The 21,933-nt window shown below is 38.4% G+C and overlaps 1 protein-coding gene and 1 pseudogene across 2 annotated transcripts in view; one reads left to right on the top strand and one right to left on the bottom strand.

Moving 5' to 3' along the window:
• The window catches only part of SNX6 (sorting nexin 6), a 71,209-nt gene that overhangs the window by 17,252 nt on the left and 32,024 nt on the right, over nucleotides 1-21,933 (top strand). For both annotated transcript variants that reach the window (XM_054586287.1, XM_054586333.1), the window contains 4 exons: nucleotides 7,933-8,037; nucleotides 9,769-9,879; nucleotides 11,257-11,378; nucleotides 13,362-13,485. In XM_054586287.1, the coding sequence (XP_054442262.1) occupies nucleotides 7,933-8,037; nucleotides 9,769-9,879; nucleotides 11,257-11,378; nucleotides 13,362-13,485 (462 nt within the window). The remainder of the gene's footprint in view (nucleotides 1-7,932; nucleotides 8,038-9,768; nucleotides 9,880-11,256; nucleotides 11,379-13,361; nucleotides 13,486-21,933) is intronic.
• LOC129084900 (ferritin heavy chain-like) lies at nucleotides 18,165-20,899 on the bottom strand (annotated as a pseudogene).

The raw sequence follows: 21,933 nt of genomic DNA, 5'->3' as shown, positions 1-21,933 counted from the left end.
CCTCCTGATTATTTCCAGCCTTGGGGTCCTCCAGCCTGTTGGCAGGGTTACAGCTTCTGAAACCAGGCCAGGCATTTTCCAACAATTAGGATAAGAGTTCTGAGTTGAAGATAGAAATTTAGGAGTTACTAGTCCAGAATGGCTGAGATTTCCAAGGCTAGATAGCACTTAGGGGAAACCAACATTTAAGGCCCAAGGGGAGGAAATGGACTAGTTGGCAGGGCTCAAGGGCATAGGAGCAGAATGAGAAGAATCCCCATAAGTTAAGAGAGTTTTAAGGAATTGGCCAGAGTGGTCACCAAAGCAAAATGCTGCAGAAAGATCAAGGAGGCTGAAAATAACTGGATTTGAAAATAGGTACTCACTATGTGAGGGTTTTGTGAGATCAAGGCTACCTTGACTAGAAGAGCAGTGTATGAGCAGGTCCTGGAGCAGACAGATTAAATGCTCAGGTGGACACACATTTCAGCCCTCCACAGGACACTACTTCTGAGAATGTGGAGGAGATAATGAGGCTAGTTTACTTGCAGAAAGGTTTATTGATGTGTTTGAGGGAAAAACAGCTGCAAATATTTATTTCTTTGGGGTGTGGGAGGCAAGGTCACTTGTTGAGAGTGGGGATGGAAATGTGGTAAAGGGTCGAAGTGGTAAAAGTTTAGAGTAGTTGCTGTAGGGAATCAGAAGGGGAGCTGAGCAGACCTGCTCTAGATTGTTGAGTGGTTTTAAGAACCTAATATAATTTGGAGACAATTTATAGTATAAGCAATTGTGACTTTTCTCAAGCCACACTTAGCTACTCAAAAAGAAAATGTTAATGGTCGACTCATCCTGAGTATGGGAATTCGCCAGCCAGGTAGGGCAAAAGAGCAATGTGAGTTGACAGGACCAGTAAGAAAGGTGTTGCAGTGACATATGGGTGGATTGGAAAAGGAGGGAAGCAGCAAGGGGGTTAACAGACTAGAAATATATGCAAAGGTCACAGGACTAGAGGGATTGATGCAGTCACATTGTACAAATAGTAAAGAATGGTGAGGGAGTATTTTATTATGTAATATTAATTGTCTTTCTCACTACAAATAGATTTCTTGAAGGCAAAGTTTTTTGTTCACCTTACATCCTCCACAATGCCTTGGACAGTTATTTGTATGTAACTGCTAAAAAAAAAGTTTATTGAATAAAGGCACATTAGTGTATTGTCTGAAGAGTAAAGGGTTATATTTCTACTACCAGTAATATAACTTTGACTTGGAGGAAATGCATAGCTAGATACCATTAGCACTACCCTAATAATGTTTTATTGTTTCTGGTATGGTCTGGGAGAGGAAATCTGGTTGCGAATGCCACTTGTGACTTTTCTGTCGCCACCGTCAGCTTCTCAAAATGTAAGAGCAAAGTTGACAGTTGAACTGATCCTAAATGTGGGAATTTGCAAGTCAGTTATGGCAAAAGAGCAATGCGAGTTGATGACACCAGCAAGAAAGACATTGGAGTGACCTGTCATGTGACCCTGGTAAAGTTTTGTTGTACCTGCTATGGTATATGAGAAGAAATCTGGTTGCAAATGCCAGTTTCCAGAAAAGGTATCCGTAATCAATCATTGATTTGACTGCTGGATATACAGGACATAGAGTAATAATGTAAATGATATGTTACAGGACTTCCAAAATCATAACTTGGTTAGGAGTTAAATAGATTTAAAACTTGACCTGAATTAGTGAACTTAATGGAATTCACTTCTGTTTGTCCCATGTTTTTAATTGATTGTATCATTACCTGAAAACACTTTTTTAGCCTTGTTATGGTTACCACTTTTCTTTCTACTCTTTCTTTCCATTCAACAAATATTTGTTAAGGGCTACCCCTGGGAATACAGCAGTGAACAAAACAAACAAAAAGCTTTGTCCTCATAGAACTGACATTCTAGTCAGGGAATACCATTAAAAAATAATAAACAAACTATAATAGATGGTGAATAAGTGCAATAGATGGTGAACAAGTGAACAAGAACAAAAAATGAAGGAGTGATAGGGATTGTTGGAGGAGAGGGTTGTGAGTTGCAGTTTAGTAGGGTTGCCAGGCAAAGCCTTCATGAGGTGACATTTCAGTAAAGACTTGAAGAATATGAGGGAGTGAGCCACGCAGATAGGTGTCTGGGGGCAGAATGTTCCAGGTAGAGGGAACAGTAAGTGCAAAGACTCCTGAGATGGCAACATGTCTGCATGTTCAAGGAACAACAACGAGGTCATATGAGCCAGAGGAATAGTAGGTTAGTCTGAGACCATGTCAGATGCAGATTATACAGGGCCTGGTGAGCCACTCTGAGGACTTCGGCTTTTCTCCAAGCAGGAGCCTTTTAGCTTTTGAGCAGAAGGATAATTTCTAGTTTAATGGATTGTTCTGGTGGCTGTATAAGGAATAGTTAGAAAAGGGCAGACACAAGAGATCAGGTGGGAGGGTATTATAATAAAGTTATTTATATTCATTTTTTCCTCTGTCATCCATCCATCTCTATACATTCACTTTTCTGGCAAAAGATAACTAATTTTAGGAATAGTTCTAAAGTAGATACTTAATTTTTTTTAATTAAAGATTTATTTTTAGAGAGCGGGGAAGGGAGGGAGAAAGAGAAGGAAACAGTGATGTGTCAATGTCTGTGAGAGATACATTGGTCTTGCCGCTCACATGCCCCAAAATGGGGACCTAGCCTGCAACCCAGGCATGTACCCTGACTGGGAATGGAACCAATGACCTTTCAGTTTGCAAGCCAATGCTCAACCCACTGAGCCACACCAGCCAGGGCCTAAGGTAGATACTTTATAGTAAATGAGTCAGTGTAGTAAGCTAGTAGTAAATGTCTTCTTTACTAAATAATTATATGAGGAGAATTAATCTATTGACAATAAGGCAGTGTCTTTAGTTTATTTTTCTAATAATACTGTATTTGTATTGCTTAATCCATTTTCTCTTCTACTCTCTCTCTCTTTTTCCTTTTTCCTCACCCAAGGACATTTTTTCCTTTCTTTGAGAGAGAGAGAGAGAGAAATCAATATAACAGAGAAGCATCAATCGGGTGCCTCTCGTAGTCTCCCCAAGTGGGAATTGAATTTGCAACCTAGTCATGTGCCCTGACTGGATATCTAACCCACAGCCTTCCAGTGTGTGGGTCAGCACTCCACACTGAGCCATATTGGCCAGGGCTAGTCTTCCTCTTGACCTTGACACAAATGTTTAACCTAGTCAGTCTCTGGCAAAAGAAAGTACAATGTTTATTGGCCCAGATAAGGATTAAATCAATGAATGTAGTCTAATTAGAATTTCCTTAGACAGACTGACCTCACTAGTTGCAGAAAGTTAATTAAGTATTGGTGAATCACAATTCTCTGCTTTTAATATTTTCCATAATAAAAATGGTCTGTGCCCTGGCTGGTGTGGCTCAGTGGATTGAATGCTGTCCTGCGAACCAAAAAGGTTGCTGGTTCGATTCCCAGTCGGGGTACATGCCTGGGTTGCAGGCCAGGCCCCAGATGGGGAGCACGCAAGAGGCAACCGATTGATGTTTCTCTCACACATCAGTGTTTCCAAAGGGGAAAAAAATGCTCTAAAATTATTGACTTTAAACAAAGAAGAAAATTTGCCATATATTTTATGTAATTAACACTAAATATACAATATATTTTATTAAATCTAGGGTGCAGTTGATTGGAAGATATATTTTCTTATGTACCACTAAAAAAAAATTTGCCAATTGAACCGTAATTTGACCTCAATTGTAAGGCGTTTATATTTCAGATATGTTAAAATTTGAAAATATGCATATAGAACTGAAAAAATATAACAGTTTTAGCTTTCAGTGAAATTTTTGTATTGAAATGGAGATTATTATATTGGCTGGCTTTATCGCTCCTTTTTATAAATCCCCAAATCCTTAATTTAATCTCATCTGCAAAAGTACTTTTTCACCAAATAAGGTAGCATCCACAGGTTCCAGGGACTTGTATGGATATTTTGGGGGGAGCCTGAATGTGAGTAAATAGGAAATAGGAAACAGGAAACAGGTTGGGGTTTTTTTTGTTTGTGTTTTTTTGATTGATTGATTGATTGATTTTTAGAGAAAGAAAGGGAGAGAAATATCGTATGGTTGCCTTTGGTGTGCCCCCCACCCCCCTCTGGGGATGTGGCCTGCAACCCAGGCATGTGCCCTGACTGGGAATCGAACCAGTGACCTTTTTGGTTTGCAGGCCAACGTTCAATTTACTGAACCACACCATCCAGGGCAGAAAACGGGTTTCTTAAACTAGAATTTATGGTAATGGGTTGGAGAAGAGGTAGGAAGAACAGTATGAAGACCCAAATAAGACTAAATAGAAGCAAGAAAACCAAAGAACAAAGTATTCTCTAATGTTTCCAATATTGGAGAGGCAATGAGATAATTGGAAAATGAAAAAGAAAACAACTCTGTAATTCCAGCCATCTTTGTATTTCATTGCTTTTGTCAGACTGAGCTACATGTAGCAATGAGTACAATAACAGTTTTTTCTTTTTTTAGTATATTTTATTGATTATGCTATTATAGTCCCATTTTTTCCTGCTCTTTATTCCCCTCTGCCCTGCACTCCCCATCCCTTCAGCATATCCTGCCTTAGTTCGTGTTCGTAGGTCATACATGTAAGTTCTTTGGTTTTTCCATTTCCTATACTATTCTTAACCTCCCCCTGTCTATTTTCTGCCTACCAATTAGGCTTCTTATTCCATGTACCCCTTTTTCCCCCATTCTCCTTCCTCTTCCTCCCCACTGATTACCCTTCATGTGATCTCCATTTCTGTGATTCTGTTCCTGTTCTAGTTGTTTGTTTTGTGTTTTTTTAGGTTCAGTTATTAATAGTTGTGAGTTTGTTGTCATTTTACTGTTCATAGTTTTTATCTTTTCCTTAGGTAAGCCCCTTTAACATTTCATATAATAAGGGCTTGGTGATGATGAACTCTTTTTAACTTTATCTTATGTGGGAAGCACTTTGTCTGCCCTTCCATTCTAAATGATAGCTTTGCTGGATAATCTTGGGTGTAGGTCCTTGTCTTTCATGATTTTGAATACTTCTTTCCAGTCCCTTCTTGCCTGTAAGGTTTCTTTTGAGAAATCAGCTGATAGTCTTATGGGAACTCCTTTGTAGGTACTGTCTCCTTTTCTCTTGCTGCTTTTAAGATTCTCTCCTTATCTTTAATTTTGGGTAATTTAATTATGTGTCTTGGTGTGTTTCTCCTTGGATCCAACTTCTTTGGGAGACTCTGAGCTTCTTGGACTTATTGGAATTCTATCTCCTTCTCCAGATTAGGGAAGTTTTTCTTAATTATTTGTTCAAATAAGTTTTCAGTTTCTTGCCCTTCCTCTTCTCCTTTTGGCACCACTATGATTCAGATGTTGGAACGTTTAAAGTTTTCCTAGAAGTTCCAAAGCCTCACACTTTTTTGAACTCTTGTTTCTTCATTCTGTTTTGGTTGAATGTTTATCTCTTCCTTCTGTTCCAAATTGTTGATTTGAGTCTCAGTGTCCATCCCTTCCCTGTTGGTTTCCTGTATATTTTTCTTTATTTCACTTTGCATAGCCTTCACTTCTTCCTTTATTTTGTGACCGTACCCAATCATTTCTCTGAGCATCATGATTAACAGTGTTTTGAATTCTGCATCTGATAGGTTGGCTCTCTCCTCATCGCTTAGTTATTTTTCTGGAGTTTTGATCTGTTCTTTCATTTGGGCCATTTTCTTTGTCTTCGGTGCTCCTGTTATGTTGTAAGAGGCAGAGCCTTGGGTATTCACCAGGGCGGGGCAACCCACTTTGCTGCGTTGTGGCTCTTTATGTGGGAAAGAGGTCAGAGAGGGAACAGTGCCTCTTGCTCAGCTCTTGGCTTTCTTTCAGTCACTTACCCTGCTTCCCACAAGTGGATTGTGCCCAGGTCCTGATTCCCCAGTGGTTGGGCTTGTGTATGTTCTAGGATCCTGTGGGCCTCTCCAATGGACTCTTCTGTGAGACTGGGAGTTTCTCCCACTGCCTCAACCCCCACAGATTTTTACAGCCAGAGGTTTTGAGGCTTTAGTTTCCCTGCACTGGAACCTTGGGTCATGTGGTGTGTGTCACTCTCCGCTTGTTCCTCCCTGCTTATCCGCATGGGGATGTGGAATCGCCCAGTCCCATAGCCACCACTTCGCCCTCCCATCCCTCCAGCCGCTGCCTTGCCACCCGTCCTCTCCACCCAGCTGCCCATCTCCACCCAGCTGCCCATCTCCACCCCTCCTGCCCGTCTGGATGAATGTTTCTTCTCTAACTCCTTGGTTGTCAGACTTCCATACAGTTCGATTTTCCAGCAGTTCTGGTTGTTTTTTGTTTTTAAATTGGTTGTTACCATTCTTTTGGTTGTGTGAGGAAGCGAAGTATATCTACCTATGCCTCCATCTTGGCTGGATCCAATAACAGTTTTTTCAACATCACTTTTAAATGGGCTAGGTGGAGGTGGACAGAGGGGGAAAATTGGAGACAACTGTAATAGCATAAAGAATAAAATACTAAAAACACCCCACTAACTTTGCAATAAAAAATTATACTGATAGAAAGTTAACTTAAACTTATTCAAGTTACCAGCAAAATTTTTATTAAATGCCATCATAGTATCATGCAATTTAAATAGTTATTAATTTCTTCTATGATTCTTAGGTTCAATTTTATGTAAAGGTATTTATTTTTAAAAACATGGCTACTCAGTCTAGAACCAATAGTGCAAAACACGAAATAGTATGTTACTTTTTCCCTTACTGATAAAGTTAACCCTATTTAATGAAGAACTTAAGAAAATTAATCTTTTAATAAGTTACAGGATTTCTGTTTAAAGAAGGCTTTTTGCCTATTTGTAAAAGTAATACATGCATATTTTGGACAACTGAGAGAATAAGGGAATATATAAAGAAGAAAATCCATTGCTATTCACATTTTGTTGTATTTCCTATAAGCAATTTATATATACATTTTTAAAAATATAAATGCGATTGTGGTGTATAAGCAACTTGGTTTTCAGCATTTTTTCCATTTACATTGTAAATGAAATTTGAAATATTAATGACCAGATGAGATTGGCATTGTAAGTTCTGGGAATAACAACTGGAGTAATTGAAGCTGGCTATTTAATTAGACTTCCAAATATTTTATATTTTTCCTGCTGACTGAAACTTTTTTCTCTTTTGATGTATTTGATTCTTTTGTAAGTCTCCAAATTACCCAGCCATGCTAAATGCTTATTTGTTTAAGGGAGAAGAAACATAAATGAAACTTAAGAATTATAGGTGGAAATGTCTTTCCATAGACAAGTAAATGTAAGCACTAAATAGAGACCATATTCTATTCTTCTAATGTACTAAAGCTTAGAGAATAAGATGTGAAATTTAATTCATATCACAGTAGTTAACTGAGTGCTATATGTTAGCATTTTTTCCACTTTACATATAATGTACTATATTTAACAATATTTAATAGTTTCATTGTATATTCCTGAACTAAAAGAATAGAGTTAAAATTTTTGGCCTATTTTTAAAATTATTTGTCCTCTTCTTAACAGGTATATTCCTTAATTTTAGAACATTTGAACTTTAATGAACAATCTTCTTGAAAAATAGTTTATTTTAGGGGTGAAACTATGAATCAATACATTGACTCATACAAAGCAAAGGTATAGTTGAATGATGTAGAATGAAAATTAGGTAACATAATAACGTACCCAATGTAACTGCCCCAAAATATGAATGTAGATTAAATGAACTTAAGTATTTTTTAGATCTAAGATTCTTTTGTTACTGTAGTTTTATTTTCGTGTTGTTTTACTATCTGTGAGAAGAATGAAATAATATAAAAGCCCACAGAATTTTCATTAAGCTATTATTTTGTTTTTCTAGCTTAAAGCAATAAATGTAGATCTTCAAAGTGATGCTGCTCTGCAGGTGGATATTTCTGATGCTCTTAGTGAGAGAGATAAAGTAAAATTCACTGTTCACACAAAGGTAAATGATTTTGTACTTGTATTATTTCAGCTATTTATTGTGCTAATGTTACATATATAATAACGTAGTGATTGGAAGTTTGGTTTTGAAAATAATTAGAAAGAAGCTTTTTTTTAGTTTATAATTCACTGCTGCTATTTTAACAAAAAGAGTTTTACGGAAATGTACTTTTTAAAGATTTAACATTAAGAATGGATCATAAAAAAGGATGAAATCTTACCTTTTGTGACAGCATAGATGGACCTAGAGGATATTATGCTAAGTCAGTCAGACTTAGAAATAAATCAGTCAGAGAAAGAAAAATACCATATGTAGAATCTAAAGAACAAAGTAAACAAAAAAAGTTGAAAGGGAATCATAGACACAGAACATAACTGGTGGTTGCCAGAGGGGAAGGGGTTTGAGGGACTGGGTGAAAAGGTGAAGGGATTGAAGAGTACAAATTGGTGATCACGAAATAGTTACAGGGATGTAAGCATAGGGAATATAGCCAACAATATTGTAATAACTATGTATAGTGCCAGGTGGGCACCGGAAATGCCGAGGAGGACGCTGTAAAGACTTTATTTGTCTCACAATTATGGTGTACACCTGAAACTAATACAGAATAATACTGAATGCAAACAGTAATTGAAAAATAAAATTGAAAGTTCTTTTCAAAAAGAAGCAGCATGAAGTTCAATTCTACTTTATGCTATGAATACTTAGTACATAGCACTAACAAAATGCACTATATGCAGTGCACAGGTAGTCAAAACTCAAGTGGCTCAGTGCAATAAGCAGACACACACACTAAAAAAAGCTGACTTTTTTCTCCCTAAAGGTACTACAGTACTTCTAAGATTTTAAGATTGTTGCAACCTTGCATTATATTTAATATACCTAAGAATTTGCTGAGGAGTTTCTCTCGGGATTTCAAACACCTTCCCTTTTTCTCAACATTATATATACAAATTGTGTTTGTGGAATAAACTAAAACATGCATGACTATATCTAATTAGAATTGTTTTAGTTTCCCAGACTATTAAAAGTGACTTACAACATGAGTAGTTGAAAGAAACAAAACAATAGCATTTGCATAGAGATAGAGCTTGTAGTAAAATACTAAGTGTTTGAATATGTCGATACAGCACGTATTATGCTAATAGAACTTACTGCTGTAAGGAAACACATCTCAATTCTCATTAACATTTACTAGAGTCTGTGATGTTTAAAGGGTCAACATGATGTTTTCTGCACCAGTCTCTACTTCTGTGAAAAGGTGTATTCTTCAGAACATGCTATATTCACCTCCCTTCTTTTGGCAACTGATTGTGAAGAGGGAGAATATATGTAAAGATATTTCTATAGGTGAGGAGTCATCAAATTAGGGTCCTCAGGCCAAATCTAACTGCCTCTTGTTTTTGTAAATAAAGTTTTATTGGAACACACACACACACAATGCAAATTTAATTTTCTCTAGACTTCTATTAATATATTTTATCACTGTTTTCAATTTTGTTGTGTTCCTTCAGTTAAACAAACTGAACTTTTTACTTTTGGATTTGCTGTCTTACAAATTACTTTCATTTTTGATTTAGCTTTCAGACACATTTTCAGATTGCAGATGTATTTTCCTTTGAATAGTTGTTTGATATATATTAATAGAATGTTAAAGTAATGGTGAAATGTTCATTAAAAGCTTTTTAGTGTAATTTTTATTTTTATTCATGAGAATTTCTATCTTTGCAGAGTTCGTTGCCAAATTTTAAACAAAATGAGTTTTCTGTTGTTCGTCAACATGAGGAATTTATCTGGCTTCATGATTCCTTTGTTGAAAATGAAGACTATGCAGGTTACATTGTAAGTGTTGAGGTTCTATTTTAATCTCATTTTTAGGCACTTTATAGATACTTTGTGTTGAAATCTTGTTTAACATTTTTAATGAACTAATACACTTTTCAAAAATTGCTGGTTAGGAGACATAATTGGCTACCATCTTTAATCTTGAATTGCCTTGTTTGGGAGTGTGAGAATGTGGAAATGGTATGCTCCTTCGCTTAAATTTAAATTCTTATTGTGTATTAGAATTGTAACAGGCTTGTCTTAGGGATTAAAGGGATGTTACAAACCACACTGGATTTGAACCCTCAGGTAGATAGGTTAAATTTAGGTGGACTGTTTAAGAGGTTATTTAATCTACCTATGTGATGTTGTGCCTCAGCTGTTGGTCACACTCAGATTTCACTGAAATCGCCTTGACCTGATTCCATCTCCATCCTTGTTGCTTCTACTTCTCAGTCTTTTGCTTCTCTTTCTGCAATTGGTGGGCAGTCGGTAGTTTTGTTGTTATTGCTGCTGCTGCTGTTGTTGTTTTACACTACTATTACCAGTTTATTTAAAGGGTACAACTCCTCAGGAACAACTAAATGGAAGAGATGCAAAGGACAAGGTATGGGGAGGGTACTGGGCACAGAGCTTTCAGGCCCTCTCCAGGCGCCCTCCTTTTCCTTCCCAGTGTGTCAGTTGTGTTCACCAACCTAGAATGTCCTTGTTCTCTTCATGTTTTATCTCTGCCTTTTTTTCCTCATCTTCTTGTCTGATAGCATTTTCGTAGTACTTTCTCCTCCTATAGACTAAACACTCCTCAAAGATCAAGACCATGTCTTATTTATGTTTATGTGGCCTGTGAACTGAAAGTTTGCCGGTTCGATTCCCAGTCAGGGCATATGCCTGTGTGGCAGGCCAGGTCCCCATTTGGCATGGCATGTGAGAGGCAACCAATCCATGCATCTTTCACACATCGATGTTTCTCTCCCCCTCTCCCTTTCTTCCCCTTTCTCTAAAAATAAGTAAAAAAGAATCTTAAAAAAAATTGTATTTAATCATACCATTTACATACTTTTGAAAATGGTATGCATGTTTGCTCTACTTATTTAGTGTAAAGTCAGAGTTTAATGTGCATATACATTTGAGGACTGTAGGTTGCTATATAGGTATCTGCAGATTAAAGTTTAGGAACTACTGTTCTAATACTAGAAAATAATGGTCTGCTATGTGTCTTCCTTGGTATGAATGATCTCAGGGATTTGAATTTCTAAAATTAATCAAATTCTCTACCTGACTTGGGATTTTACTGGTGCTCAGTTCTCATTCACAAAGTCTTTTATGGTGGCTGTAATACAATTGCTGTAAGAAATAAAAGTCTTCAGGGTTAGTGATTTGGTTCTTTTATCACAGATCCCTCCAGCACCACCAAGGCCTGATTTTGATGCTTCAAGGGAAAAACTACAGAAGCTTGGAGAAGGAGAAGGGTCCATGACGAAGGAGGAATTCACAAAGATGAAACAGGAACTGGAAGCGTATGTGATTTTTGTTGTTGCTTTTATTAATTGTGCTTGTTTTAATGCTCCTCCCCCTTTTTTTTGTGCTGTCCAATATCCCATCTTTTTAATCATTTCACCACAATGACCCTTTCTGGAAGATGCAAGTTTAAGTCACACAACCAGTGTTAATGATCATGATCAGAGCCTACAGGAAAATTATAGACTAATTGTCTGCATTGTAAAATTCTTTAGATTAATGTTTTAAATAGAATCTGAAAATTAATAATGGAGGACTTAGAAGTTTATAAGAAATAGTAGAAAGGGAAATAATGACTTATAGCAAAATAAATTTTTTGTTTTTTATTTATAAGGCCTTCGTAGCAACCTGGTGATCTTTTCTAATGTGTGCATACTGCCAAAACTTCTATTTCTCATAGAAGTATGTGGTGAGCAACTGTGCATATACCCTGTTTTCTTTCTTTCTTTTTTTTGTGGGGGGGGGAGAGTGTGTGTGTGTGTGTGTGTGTGTGTGTGTGTGTGTATGTGTGTGTGTGTGAGAGAGAGAGAGACACACACAGGAGAGACAGAGATTGATTTTTCTCCCTCTTTTCCCTTCCTATGGCTTCTGGCTAAGGGAAGAGAACCAGAGCAAAGTAGTAAGAGAATAGATTTAAAATGTTTTTTATTATATGATAATTAGTTACATATACACTAGAAATGCATTAAATCTTTGAAAAGTTGAGATATTTCTATTTCATTTTTAGCATATTTGCTGAAAATACAGAATATTTTCCTCTTTTATTAAACATTTACTTTTGGATTTGCTGTATATTGTTTTTCTGTATTTTGAGACATACAAGGAAATAACTTTCCTTGCATTGTCATCACCCCCCATCACCCTTTTTCTAGCCATTTGTCCCCTTCATGCTTTTTCTTTCTCTTCTTCCACTGAGTTTCAGTTTTTAAGCATATATTCACCCTGCTGCTAGACTCCTCTTCAGAATGCTAAACTCTCTTGACCAGATAAATTAGCAAAATAGGTCTTCTTTGTCAAAGTGTAAGGTGACAGATATTTTAAGAATTCTGTCAATGCTGGGTGTAAGCAGTAGTCTGACAGCAGAAACTTACTTTTATAGTTTATAAGGCTGGAAATTATCAGAGCACATTAATATTGAAGAATCTGTGGTTTTCCAGTGGCCCTGATCATGATTCTTTTGTGGTCTGGTTAGGGGTTGGATAACAGAGAACCTTGGGTTTATTCTACTGCTACCTCCATCCTCTGCATCCTTCTTTTTTGTCTTCACTGAATGACTACCCTCACAGAGATCAAACTTCTCCCAACATTGGTCCTGCTGGTTTGCTGGTATGTAAAACTTATCCTCCTTGCACGTAGTTGAAGCAAGAATATTGGGCCTTTTCCTTGAGTGGTGTTGTTTGTTTGTTTTCAAACTGACATGTGTTATTGTATGATCGCTGTGATTCACCAATACTTAAAATATTTTAAACACAGTTCTTTGATGTAATGGCAGAAATTAATCTCTTCGTGGTATATGTTTTTCTTGTGTTTCTGGGTCATTAGATGAAAATATTAATGTTGAAAATATGCTTACTTAGGTTTGGGTTTTGATTTTTTTTGTATGAAGTTGTTTAAAAGTAGTAATTATCTAGAAATTAAATCATTAAGATTGTACCCAGTAATTTGTAGTATACTTCCTCTGAAGTTGAAGTGAAACACCCCTGTAGCTACCTTTAAAATCAACTTGCATAGAAAGAAAGATTCATAAAAACAAAAATATTAACATTTAAATGTAATAAATACAATTAACTAGCATGAAGCCTTTTCAGAGCTGGATTTTATATATTTTATTAACAGTTCAACTAAAACGTTTGTTTACCTGGATTATATTTTTATATCTCTAATTTTGCATTTAGAATTCAGAGTATTTGCTGAAAATATTGTTGCAAATGATTTTCTAGTAGATGGAGTGTTTTACCTTTAATTTTGTGTATTGTTTCTAGTGAATATTTGGCAATATTCAAGAAGACTGTTGCAATGCATGAGGTATTCCTGTGTCGTGTGGCAGCACATCCTATTTTGAGAAAAGATTTAAATTTCCATGTCTTCTTGGAATATAATCAAGATGTGAGTATTGAATTGATTGAAGTAGTATTTTAAAGAGTCATCAGAAAAGGCAGGGAGTACTTAGAAAAGGTTTAAGGCCTTCTCTTATAATGTTCTTATTTTTCCAGGCAGTTTAAAATGACACTTTTTCAGTGGCAGTGTATTATTTCAGTAGAACTTGAGTAGGTTAATTGAAGAAATGACAGTACTTCATGTCACTACATGAGACATTGGTTTTCATACTGAATTATGAACTTCTTAAGAAATAGGTTTAGCCCTGGCTGTTGTGGCTCAGTGGATTGAGTGCCAGCCTGCAAAACCAAAAGGTCGCTGGTTTGATTCCCAGCCACAGCATTTGTCTGGGTTGCCAGCCAGGTCCCCAGTTGAGGGCATGCAAGTGGCAGCCAAATAGAATGTGTCTCACACATCTGTGTTTCTTTCCCTCTCTTTCTCCCTCCCTTCCCTGTTCTCTAAAAAATAAATAAAAAATTAAAAATCTGAAAAAAAAAGAAATAGGGTTATAGCCCTGGCTGGATTGCTCAGTAGGTTGGAGCATCCTCCTGTACATCAAAGTGTTGCAGTTTCAATCCCCAGTAAAGGCACATATGGGAGGAAACCAATGTTCCTCTTTCACATGTCAGTGTTTGTCTTTCTCTAAAGTCAATAAACATACTCTTTGGTGAGGATTATTTTAAAAAGACATCTTTTAAAAAAAGAAAGAAATAGAGTTATAAAATTGATTTATGCTTCTTAAATTTGAATTTGAAGTCTCCTGAAGCCTTATGGAGAATTCCAGGGAGGTGCTTGAGCTGAAGAATTCTATCCCTGGCTAGTGTGGCTCAATGGATTGAGCATCAGCCTGTGAACTGAAAGGTCACTGGTTTGATTCCCGGTCAGGGCACATGCCTGGGTTGCAGGCCAGGTCCCTAGTTGGGAATGAATGGGGACATGTGAGAGGTAGCCAGTCAATATTTCCCTCACACATTGATGTTTCTCTCCGTCTCTTTCTTCCTCTTTTTCCCTCTCTCTAACAATAAATAAAATCTTTAATAAGAAAAGAATTCTAGATTACTTTGGTTTAATCTTTGACTCTTGATCTGTTTAATTGACCTTCAGTGCTGATCACTCTTAATCCCTCCCAGCCTAACAATTGTGTTATAATGCAGAAAGAGATTGAGATGGTTGAGCATTAAAGATTTATTTATTCATCATGCTGGCAAAAGAAGTTTTAGTGGGTGGGTGATACAGATCTTGGGATCTATCTTTGGATGACAAGATTAACTCATAATTTTAGCAGAAAACAGTGCTTTTTTGCTTACAAGTCAACATTAAGATCATAAAAATTTTTGTATTTAAATTTGCCCTTTTAGTTTGGTTATAGTAGATATGACAATAAAATGGCCTAAGTCTAGCTAGCAGTAGAGAAAATGAACTTTTTAACAGGATTTCAAGTAACTCAGTATCGCATATGTATCACTGTTGAAGCATAGGTTTTTTCACAAACATAAATGTGATATGTGGTACTGTCATGTGGTCTTTTATAAATGGAAATTAAAAAGAATGTTAGCTATACCATGAATTATAAGAAGCTAAATATGATTCATGAGTAGGATTGCTGAACATGTGGAAAGAACACATGATAGAAGGCTGTCGTCACTTTTGTACCTTTATGAGTTTGCTTTTTCTGTACCTTATTTCTTTGTTAGACGTAATTTTTTGGCCTTAGTGTAGTAATTTGGCAGACTCCATAGGCATAAAATGAGGCATAGTAGTATTAGTTCAAGGCCACTTGAGCAAGAGAAACAGCAGCCTTATGTTCCAGGTACTCTGTCCTGTTGCCATAGCCTTAGGACTATCTGAAATTATGTATCTATACTTTTAAAATTTGTTGATATATTATTTATCTCCCTTTACTAAAATGTAGGCTGAGAGTAAGACTAATTTTTCACTACTGTATCCTGTTTTATTTTTTTTTAAAGATTTTATTTATTTATTTTTAGAAAGAGGGAGAGAAACATCAATATTTGGTTGCCTCTTGAGTGCCCTCCACTGGTGACCTGGCCCACAACCCAGGCATGTGCCCTTACAGGGAAACAATCCAGCCACCTTTTGGTTTACAGGCCAGCACTCAATCCACTGAGCCACACCAGCCAGGGCTTCACTATTTTAGAATAGTGCCTAACAAGTAAGGTAACAGAAACAAACTTCAGGCCAAGATGGAGGTGTAGGTAGATACACTTCGCCTCCTTGCACCACCAAAAGAAGGACAACAACAAATTTAAAAAACAGAAAACAACCAGAACTGCCAGAAAATTGAACTGTATGGATGTCCAACAACCAAGGAGTTAAAGAAGAAACATTCATCCAGACTGGTAGGAAGGGTGGATACAGGTGGCCAGGGCAGAGAGACACGCGGCAAGGTGGCGGTTGGCAGACTGGTCAGGTGAGGTGGCAATTGGTGAACCAAGTGTTTGCACATTTGCGTGCAGATAAACTGAGAGGAACAACTAGAGAGTGAGACAGACCATGCAAGTCATGGTTCCAGCATGGGGAAAGAAAGCCTCAGAAACTCTGGCTGTAAAAACCTGTGGGGGTTGAGGCAGCAAGAGAAATTCCCAGTCTCACAGGAGAGTTCATTGGGGAGACCCACACAGCCTGAGAATGTACACGAACCCACTCACCCGGGAATCAACACCGAAGGGCCGAATTTGCTTGTGGGTAGTGGGGGAAGTGACTGAAAGCGAGCCAAGAGCTGAGCAAGTGGCATTGTTTCCTCTCTGATCCCTCTCCCACATACAGCACCACAACGCAGTGACAGGGATTGCTCTGCCCCTTACAATGTAACAGGAGCACCAAGACAAAGAAATATGGCCCAAATGAAAGAAAAGTTCAAAACTCCAGAAAAAATAAAACAGCAATGAAGAGATAGCCAACCTAAGAGATGCATAGTTCAAAACAATGGTAATCTGGATGCTCACAGAAATGGTTGAGTATGGTTGCAAAATAGAGGAAAAAGTGAAGGCTGGCAAAGCGAAGTAAAGAAAAATACAGAGGGAACCAACAGTGAAGGGAAGGGAACCGGGACTGAAATTAACAATTTGGAGCAGGAGGAAGAGATAAATGTTCAACCAGAACAGAATGAAGAAAAAATTTTAAAAAAACAAGGAGAGACTTGGGAATCTCTGGGACAACTTAAAACGTTCCAACATCTGAATTATAGGGGTGCCAGAAGGAGAAGAGCAAGGGCAAGAAATTGAAAACATTTTTGAAAAATAATGAAGGAGAACTTCTGCAATCTGGCAAAGGAAATAGACTTCTAGGAAGCTCAGAGTCCCAAAGAAGTTGGACCCAAGGAAGCACACACCAAGGCACATTACAATTACATTACCCAAAATTAAAGATAAGGAAAGAAACTTGAAAACAGCAAGAGAAAAAGAGTTCCCATAAGACTGTCAGCTGATTTCTCAAACCTTTCAGGCAAGAAGGGCTGGAAAGAAGTATTCAAAATCATGAAAGACAAGGACCTACATCCAAGATTACTCTATCCAGCAAAGCTACCCTTTAGAATGGATGGCCAGACAAAGTGCTTGCCACATGAGAGAAAGTTAAAGGAATTCATCATCATCCCCAAGCCCTTATTATATGAAATGTTAAAGTGACTTACGTAAGAAAAAGATAAAACTATGAACAATAAAATGACAACAAACTCACAACTATCAACAACTGAACTTAAAAAAGAAAAAGACAAAAACTAAGCAAACAGCAAGAACAGGAACAGCATCAACAGAATTGGAGAGCATATGGAGGGTTATCAGCGGGGAGGAGGAGAGGGGAGAATGGCAGAAAAGATATATACAACCCATGGACATGAACAGAGTAGGGGGAATGCTGGTGGGATGGGGGATGCAGGACAGAGGGGAATAAAGGGGAGAAAAAAATAGAACAACTATAATAGCATACTCAATAAAAGATACTTTTTTAAAAAAAAGTAACAAACATTTGCTAAAATAGTGAAGGATTATTAAATGTTTAGGTCAGCTTTATAAATAGCTTTCAGAACTCTTAAGATTTCATAAATTTTCTCCCACCAAAGTAGATTTAGTTTTCACTAAGGTACACTTTTTTTAATGATATTGTCATATCATATGACACTCTCATATTTATTTTTCATTTTTAAGTCATCTTTTCAGTTACAGTTGACATATGTTTTTAGTTTCAGGTGTACACCCCAGTGATTAGACATTATTTGTAAATCTTGCACCCATCTGACACCTTACATAGTTATTTGAATATTACTGACTATATGCCCTATGCTGTTCTTTACATCCCCATGACTATTCTCTAGCAACCAATCTACACTTCTTAATCCCTTCACCTTTTTCACCCAAACTCCCTCTCATCTGGCAAACACCAAAATGTTCTCTGTATCTGTGAGTCTGTTTCTGTTCTGCTTGTTCATTTATTTTGTTTTTTTGATTCAGTTGTTAGATAATGTATTTATTGCCATTTTATTCATATTTTTTATCTTTTTGGGGGGTACCAAGTTACTGTATTTGAAGGAATGGTATAGATGAAAGATATAAATGGGTGATTTGGTACAAGTTACAGATAAGGTAAAGGTAACTTTACCTTTCACTGGCCTCGTGACCAGGTAAGTCACACCCATGACTGTGGGGACCCAGCCTAAGGCTTAGCTTTCTTCACTGTCTGGCTCCCAGGCTGTGCTTGTCAAAGAGATAGTCTGCCATGCCAGTTTCAGGAGCCCCCAACCTACACAAGTTAGTTACGTGGTCAACCAGTTCTTTGATGGATTTCACCTGCTCATTCATGTAGTGAGACTCAATGAAGTCACATAAATGAGGGTAGCCAGTTTGTGCAAGTCCAGTAGTGACTGATTACACTTTTTTTCCAAGTGTAACACACACTCCGTTGCATTCAGCTCATTCTCCCAGTCATCACAGTCTGGTTTCTTGATATCCTAAAGGAAGGTTTCAACCACCTTGTTGGTTCTACAGCTTCACCAATTTCTCAGCATGTTCCCTCTCCTCATGATATTGATGAAGAAGGTATTTGGCAGAGTACTTCAAAGCCACATCATTGTGGTCGAAGTAATAACACATGGGCAGGAAGACGCAGGAAGTGTAGAGCTCCAGGTTGAGCTGGTAGTTGACAGCAGCCTCTGAGTCCTGGCCGGGTTCTGGCACGCCTGCGAAGTAGACACAGTCATCAAGATGGGTGCTGAAGAGAGGTGGCTTAATGATGGTGAAGCAATGACAGGGACCTTGGGGCTGTCCGAGGGCACTGAGGAGGTGGCAAAAAGATTGGGTCTGGATGCGGGCTCAAGCACTATTGAAGAAGGAAACCATAGCAGCTCTCAGGGAAGACTGTGATCTTTTTTTCTCCTCTTAAGAAGACCTTTTAAAACATTTCTTATAATACTGGCTTGGTGGTGAAGAACTCCTTCAGCTTTTTCTTGTCTGGGAAGGTCTTTATTTGTCCTTCAGTCCAAATGGTAGCTTTGTTGGATTAGAGTATTCTTGGTTGCAGGTCCTTGCTCTTCTTTCACTTTGAATATTTCATGCCAGTCCCTTCTGGCCTGCAACGTTTCTGTTGAAAAATCATCTGACAGTGTATGGGAGCTCCCTTGTAGGTAACTAACTACTTTTCTCTTGCTGCTTTTAAGATTCTCTGTCTTTAACCTTTGGTATTTTAATTATGTTGTGTCTTGCTGTTGGCCTGTTTCGGTTTATCTTGTTTGGGACTCTGTGCCTCCCAGGCTTGTATGTCTATTTCCTTTACTAGGTTAGAGAAGTTTTCTGTCATACTTACTTCAAATAGGTTTTCAATTCCTTGCTCGCTCTCTCCTTCCTCTGGTATCTCTTATGATGTGAATGTTGGTACACTTGATGTTATCTCAGAGGCCCCTTAAGTTATCCATATTTTTTCGATTTTTTTTCTTTTTGTTTTTCTGTTTGTGTTCTGCTATCTTATCTTCCAAATCACTGATTTGATCCTCTGCTTCCTCGTTGATTCCCTGTAATGTGTTCTTCACTTCAGTTATGGTATTCTTCATTTCTGACTGGTCTTTTTTTTTTTAATGCTGTTGAAGCTCTCACTGAGTTCCTTGAGTATCCTTTTGAATTCTGTATCAGGTTCTTGCTTGCCTCCATTTCATTTTGTCTTTTTCTGAAGAGTTCTTCTGTTTTATTTGGGGAATGTTTCTTTTTCTCCCCATTTTAGCTGCCTCTCTGTTTCTATGTATTAGGTAGGGCTGTTACATCTCCCGGTCTTGATAGTGTGGCCTTATGTAGTAGGTGTCCCAGTGGCCCGGTGGTGCATTCTCTCTGGTCACCTGAGCCAATGTTCCTCATGTGTCTGTGGTGTGGGTTATATATGCCTTCCTCTTGCAGTTGAGCCTTGAAGGCTGTTTGGAGGGTTTGACCCTCAAGCTGATTGGTAGTGAGGACTGATGGTGACTACAGTGGAGGAGCTATAGCATGGGAGTGGGCCCTCCTTAGCAGGATTTGCTTTAGCAGGGCTTTAGTGCCTGCCAAGTCTGCCCTTTGAGTGTGTTATTTGTGGAGGTGGTTAGTGCTCTGGTGTGGCCAGAAAATGGCCACCAAGTGTGTTGGTTCTGGGGCCTCTTGGGAGGTGCAGGCCAAGATTAGCTGCTGTCTATGCCCTGCCTGGGCCACCTGGTATGAACTACAGAGTGATCTGCAGATGGTTACCACTGAGTTTGGAGGTGCCTGGGAGAGGTAAAGCTGCAAACCAAGTTGAGCTGCCTCTAGTGCTCGGCTTGGGACTGCTTAGCAAGAGGTGTGAGGCCAGGCTCTGCTTCTTTTGGTGTTCAGGAACCCTTGAGGGATTTTTGGAAAGTCCAAAGCATGAGCCAAAAACACCCTTTGTATGGAAACCACTAGAAGCAACTTGAGTGGGCCCACAAGTTGGATGGGTGAACTCTCAGGGAATCACCAGGGCCCTATGAAGAGTGTTGGCCAGGTTGATGGGAACCCAGATATGGTGCCAGCCTTCATCTGTAGGGGAAGGGCTCAGCAAAGGAACAGTGGCTTCTGCCAGCATTTCTATTTGGGAGAAACTGTCCCACCACCTCTTGTCCCAAAGCCAGACATTTTAGTTCCTCCCTGTATGTTCTGATGCCTTTAAAGCTGCTGCTCCAGCGCTGGAGCGCAAAGCAAATGACTAAGTCTGTGCATTGGCTCTTTAAGAGGAGTACCTAGCATTCGAGAAGCCCTCTGTCTCACCCACAGTGTCTGCTGGTTTGCACAGCCAGAAGTTGTGGGGGCTTCCCTTTGGGGCACTGGAAACCTGGTCTGGGGAGCCTGATACGCAGCTGAACTAATGGTTCCTCGGGGGTACCTCCATGGTCAAGATATCTGTCCCGATTTTTATCTGCCCCAAGGAAACAGCCCATTTTGCTTCTCCATCCCTCCTACCAGTCTCCACATGGCTGCTTTTGTATATTCTTAGTTATAGGACTTCCCTTCATCTAGACTTCAGGTGGTTCTCAGTGATGGTGGTTCTGTAATTTGTAATTTTGAAGTGATTATGGGAGAAGGTGAGTACAGTTTACCTGCTCTACTTTTCTTTCTTACAGAGTAATGTATGCTTAGCAGAGATGATGATGATGCATTGTAATAACCCTTTTAATATCAGTAAATGGTGTTTTGGAGAAAGCCTAAAAAGATGGACTAGAAAATATTCTTTAATAGGAAGTATATTAGTAGGTTGTAGGTTATAGCCTCCAAAATAAAAGGTTTCTCTCAATCTTGTGTCTAATGCTGTTTCTCAGATCTTTATTCAGTTCAGTGATACTGGAAAAGAAATTGTGCTGCTCTATTAACTATGTTTCAGAGGGTCATGGGACTGATAAGCTATTGAAGTAGAGCTAGGGTGTCTTGAAATCTAAAAAGGCCATGGGGCATCTGTGAAGTCTGGAAAAACTTGTTTCAGCATTTAATTGTATGAGAAATGGTCATTGCTATGAGGAATGATTGCATTTAGTATTGCTTTACTTATGCAGCAGTGTACCTTCTGTTTTTAGTAGACAGAGTTTGAGTCTGCTTAACAGTAGATTAAGTATTTAACGTATTTAACATCTCAACCTCCATTAAATTCTTGCTAACTCATCAATGGTCACACCCAGGACCTTGCCTTCTGAGTTGTTTGGTTGTTTGGTCTTTTTTAAGATTTTATTTATTTATCTTTAGGGAGAGGAAGGGAGAAAAAGAGGGAGAGAAACATTAGTGTACAGTTGCATCTCCCATGTCCTCTACAGGGCAGGGAAAGACCAGGCCTGCAACCCAGGCATGTGCCCTGCACTGGGAATTGAACTGGTGACCCTTTGGTTTGCAGGCTGGCTCTCAAACCATTGAGCCACACCAGCCAGGGTGCCTTCTGAGTTCTTAAACCCTGATATTATGGATTCCAAACATAGCCTCTGTTCTA

The sequence above is a fragment of the Pteronotus mesoamericanus genome, unplaced genomic scaffold, assembly GCF_021234165.1.
Source record: "Pteronotus mesoamericanus isolate MK-2021 breed Mesoamerican mustached bat unplaced genomic scaffold, CSHL_Meso_final contig_100, whole genome shotgun sequence".
NCBI lineage: Eukaryota > Metazoa > Chordata > Mammalia > Chiroptera > Mormoopidae > Pteronotus > Pteronotus mesoamericanus.
This window is presented reverse-complemented; position numbering and strand designations above follow the sequence as displayed.